General features: G+C 49.7%; 1 protein-coding gene across 5 annotated transcripts in view; it reads right to left on the reverse strand.

Annotated features, from left to right (window-relative positions):
* The window catches only part of MEF2D (myocyte enhancer factor 2D), a 73461-nt gene extending 68483 nt beyond the window's left edge, over nucleotides 1-4978 (reverse strand). For all 5 annotated transcript variants that reach the window (XM_019521462.1, XM_019521226.1, XM_019521386.1 and 2 more), the window contains exon 1: nucleotides 4816-4978. In XM_019521462.1, coding sequence (XP_019377007.1) covers nucleotides 4816-4869 — 54 coding nt within the window. In that variant the 5' untranslated portion in view covers nucleotides 4870-4978. The remainder of the gene's footprint in view (nucleotides 1-4815) is intronic.
* Nucleotides 4979-4984: the final 6 nt, after the last annotated feature.

Consider the following 4984-nt stretch of genomic DNA (forward strand, 5'->3'; position numbering starts at 1 on the left):
CTAACAAAAAGCTTCTGCTTCCTCCCCTGTGGCCACAAGCAGCTTTAGAGGGACCTGCCAGTCCACAAGGTTTGGACTGGGACACTGCTGCAGAAACCTCTGCTCCCCACCTGGACCCAGAGCCCCAGCTTCTGCTATTCAATTGCAACCATGAGGAAAATCTTTGCCCTGAAAGTATCAGGGGACATCATCCTACCAGTCAAGTCACTATGAGAAAAGAAAGAAGCACAAACCCTTTTCTTACAGTCTGCGGCCAGGCTGGGAATTAAGTGGGCTTGACCCTCAGTGAGGAGACTTAACCTTGTAAGACTAAGAGGGTAATCGAATCTCATGTTTCAGGGCATAAGCCGATCACTGCAGGGGTCAGGAAGGAATTACCTGCCCCTCCAGAACTGTGACACGGGAGGATTTTTGCCTCCTTCTGATGCAGTAAGTATCGGTCACTGCCAGAGTCAGCGACCCAGTCTTGACAGCCTGACGTTCTGATCAGCACTGGCAAATCCTATCCAGTAATTCCTCTAATGTTCTTAGCAACTCTTGCTGGGTCTCCTGCTTTATTTCTGGCTGCTCTGGTAGGGGCTGGAATCCAGGGGTCATTCCCACTGCACTGATTTCAGGCCAGCAAAAACAGATTGCCCAGCTGGGGAGAGGAGACCAAAAAGGTGCTCTGGGATTACAAGCAGGAGCTCCAGTCCCAGAGAGTACCTGGGGCTTGCAAAGATGCAGACTGCACATGGCAAGGGCACAGGACAGGAGAGGCAGACTAAGCTTGCAGCTAAGGTCTCGGACAGCTCATGGGAGAGTTGCATTCAATCCTAACCCTGCCATAAAGGTGCTGGGCTTGGAGTCAGGGCCTTGGTGCATCACAGCGTTCTGAAATGCAGCTGCAAATTACTGTATTCTCTCACAAACAGCACATATCTTTTCACAGAAACCCAGCTGCTGGAATTATGGTGCACATTACATGTGAGAAATATGGTAAGAACAGTTTCTGTGGCTTTCTGGGTGAAACAGAAAGCAAAATCTACAACAATCCACAGCAGGCTCAGCTCCCTGCTGCTACTTGGACACTAACAACATGAAAAAATCTTTTTTCCTTTATTCTGCCTTTCAAAAACAAGGTGTGCGTTTTTTTCCCGGGTGTGTTGTATAAGAGAAAATATGATAGTTCAACTGGTGTAGAGGGCAGGATCACCAGCTCCTCTCCAAGGAGGACCAGAACACTGGAGTCTGTAGGATGGCTTTGCTACTTATGTCCTATGTGGCCTTGGGTAAGTCACATTAGACCTAAGTTCCCCATCTAAGCAACAATTCCTTCCTCCATGGCTTGTCTCCTCTACTGAGATCCGAACACCTTCAAGCAGTGGCTGTATCTTACCAGGACTACGCACAGGGCTCCACTGTGCTAGGAACCAATTTCTTTGAGGCTCTGGGGGCTACCATAAGACCAAGACTCAACTGATCCTTGCAGGGGGCCCCAGACCCTACTAGACTATAAGCTCTTTGGAGCACGGCCTCTCTGCATGGCCTCCCTCCCAACCCCCAGCCCCAAAGTTATCCTCCTGCCTGCTGCCTGGGGACAGCTGAGATGGTGCTTAGCTGATTAATGAACTGAATAGTCTTCCTCATCGCCCGTCTCTGCTCTGCCAAGTGAAGGGGTAGTGGGCTCACATTAGCTTCACAGCCAGAAAGCCAGACAACACACCCGTACAGCACCGAGCGCCGTCCAACCAACTTGGCTGTATTCCTAAGAGGCCAGCATTGGGAGAGGAAAGATTCTCCCTACACCCAGCAAGATAGACAGCCTGGCCCAGGGTCCTGCAGCAAGCCGATGGACAAAGCCAGGACCCAAATCCAGTGCTTTCAGCCCCAAACTATCAGATAAAAGCCCCCAAACCTCCCATAGCAGCTCCCCCCTCCCACCCCGCCACCAGCCAAGCTGGATCCCAGCTTGGGGAGAACACACTCTCTTTCCCTTCCTGAAGGGCTATAAAACAGGGTTAGGCCAAGCCCTTACACTCCAGACTTAACAAATAGTTTCCATTCACTTTAATGTCTACCCAGGCTCCCATTGCTGGCCGGCCGTACATTATAGCCCAGTTCCTACGCACCACGTTTAGGGCAGCGAACGCGGCTGCCCCTATAAAAAACCTTCCAACTTCTTCAATAAACACTAATGCCCCGTTTCCTGCTCATTATGGAAAATCAACAGCGCCGGGAGCAAGCGGGAGACTTTCAAAACTGTTCCCTTTACCACCCCCACCCCTCCAGCCCTCAGGTCAGACATTAATGAAGGAAACCTGCAATTTTCTATTGTTTCTGCATGGAGCAGGAAGGCTACTCAATGCAACCAAGCTGTTCCTTTGAGTGGTAAGGGGCCGTAGCTGGTTCAAGAAGCCTGAATGAGAAAGGGGTGATGGGACAGCCCCAAAAAGAAGGGGCTAAAAAAAGGGGCTTCCCTGCCATGTGAAGTAGGGAGTGTAACTTGTGATTCTGCCACAGACGCCCTCCTACAAACATGGGCAAATCTCTTAAGAGCAGGTTTTGTGGTACTGGCGCCCAAAACTGCAGTTCTCTCTTGCCAGGAGCTCAGCTCCGTTCTGCTCTGCCTGGATTCTTTGGCTGCATTCATCCTTGGAGAAGCTTATCACCTTCCACTTGCTCACCAAGCCATGTGGAAATAGGGCCAGATTTGCAATCGCGCTTGGTTCGTCTCCATCAGTAGCAGTGCTCCAGAAAACTCCAACCCCTGGAGCCGGGTCTTTGCTGGGCAAAACTTCCTCTCGAACCTGGCAGCAGACCCCAGGAATCCCATACCCCCTGAGAGCAGCAGATAAGATTTCTGGTCCTCCCAGAAGTGGAAGCAGAACCCAGGGGTTCAGACATGCACTTTCTAGCAGTAACCGCTACACCACATTTGCTCTCAAAATTAAACCCAGGAGTCCCGGATTAACCACTAGACCACACTGGCTCCCAAACCTGGAAATGAAACCCAAGAGTCCTACTTCCTAAGACACCCATGCTAAGCATCAAATTCACTTTTCGGTTCCTAAGCTTCTACCAATGCACCTTCGGGGTTTTCTGTCCATGTCCTATGAGTCTCAGGTATGGCTTTTCCTCCAACCTCTGCAGGAAGGATTGCCGCCAAGATAACTGACCTACTGTGTTGACAGAATCCTCCGGTAAGAAGCACTAACTAGGGCATCTGTCGCGGCAGGTTAATTTTAAGACCCAACAACCTTGCGGGTGTTCCCTGAAGGGCAGGACAGAGCTGCTGCCACAGGAACCCACCATGTCCCTTCTGACCCCCCTCCAGAACCCTACTCCCAGGTCACCACTGATGGATTAAAGCTGGATGCTTGATTATAAGGAGACAAGGGGGTCCAATGGAGGGCAATGAAAATGGTTCGGGCGCTGGGGTACATGACTTATAAGGAGAGGTTGAGGGAACTAGGCTTATATAGTCTGCAGAAGAGAAGACTGAGGGGGGATTTAATAGCAGCCTTCAGCTCCCTGCAGGGGGTTGCAAAGAGGATGGAGCTGGACTGCTCTCAGTGGTGGCAGATGACAGGACAAGGAGCAACAGGCTCCTGTTGCAGCAAGGGAAGTTGAGGTTGGAGATTAGGAAAATCTCTCTCACCAGGAGAGTGGTGAAGCACTGGAACAGGTTCCCCAGAGAAGTGGTAGAGTCTCCATCCTTGGAGGTTTTTAAGCCCTGGCTAGACAAAGCCTTGGCTGGGATGATGTAGTTGGGGATGATCCAGTTTTAAGCAGTGGGTTGGACTAGATATGACCTCCTGGGGTCCCTTCCCACCCTCATTTTCTGTGAAACTCAGGGACATCAGGGAACCCAGGGACAGCCACAGGGGAGAGCAAATGGTGACAAAAACACATGCCCTGAACTTTGGATCTGTCAGGAAACCAATGGAGACTTCATCTTCCCACTGGGAACATGATCCTGAGAACTGCTGGATCATACTGGAACCAATCCGCTGCCAGGAACAGATAAATCATAGAAAATGAGGGTTGAAAGGGACCTCAGGAGGTTGCATCTAGTCCACCCCCCGCTGAAGAATGAAGAAGTCTGGTTGCTTTTCCATGAAGATACTTACATGTGCATGTGAAAGTACGCATGTGCTTATGTGCATGTGTGAGCACACAAAGGTGCATGCAAAAAAATAACTAGCTTTTCCGGGTTTATTTGTTTTTTAAAGGAGGTTTTCCTTGACAAAAGAGAGCCACCAAACCCAGGCAGACTCCAGTTTCCAGTTACATTTCTGGTTTCTTCCCTTTTTTTTTTGTTTTAAGTTGAAAAACTAGAACATTTCAAATTAAACAAATTTTCAGCCGCATTTTCCTTGTTGCGGTGGGAAGAGAACAGTTTGGTTGCACCTCTGGGTTATGGGGGAACAACTTGCTGAACAATCAGATAAGCACCCCCTCCTGCCCCTGTTCTCCCATTAAAACCACCACTCAGCCTGCCAAGCTTCAAGCCTGGCATGCTTAGCTTCTGAGAGCCATTGTTACTTGCTGATCTCAAAGACCTTTGCAAAAGTGGATGCATATCACTGAGCTCCGGAAGTCAAGGTGTCCCTTGAACACCTGGGGGAGGAGTTTCAGAGACCAGGTGGTCCCTGTTGTCTGAAAACCCAGCCTCATTTGAGGTATTTCAGGCTCTGCACCCCAAAAATAAATATTACTAATCGCTTTGGAACCTGGGGAAACTGAGGCACACAAAAAAAGCAAATTTGATCTTTGACCTTCAGCGGCGGGTGGGCTCAAACTGATACACAGCAGCAAAGGAAAGGGGCTGACCTGTCGATTCCGCTCGTCCGTGATCCGCTGGATCTGGATCTTTTTTCTCCCCATCTTCTCCGGAAATCTTCACTGTATGGGGATGACTTCTTGGCTCTTGGGGAAGGAGCAAAGGATCCCGTCTCAAGCCGGTGTCATTCAAGAACGTTTTTGAAGTTAATAAAAAAAA

This window comes from Gavialis gangeticus, unplaced genomic scaffold (assembly GCF_001723915.1).
Source record: "Gavialis gangeticus isolate Ggan-Ray unplaced genomic scaffold, GavGan_comp1, whole genome shotgun sequence".
Lineage (NCBI taxonomy): Eukaryota > Metazoa > Chordata > Crocodylia > Gavialidae > Gavialis > Gavialis gangeticus.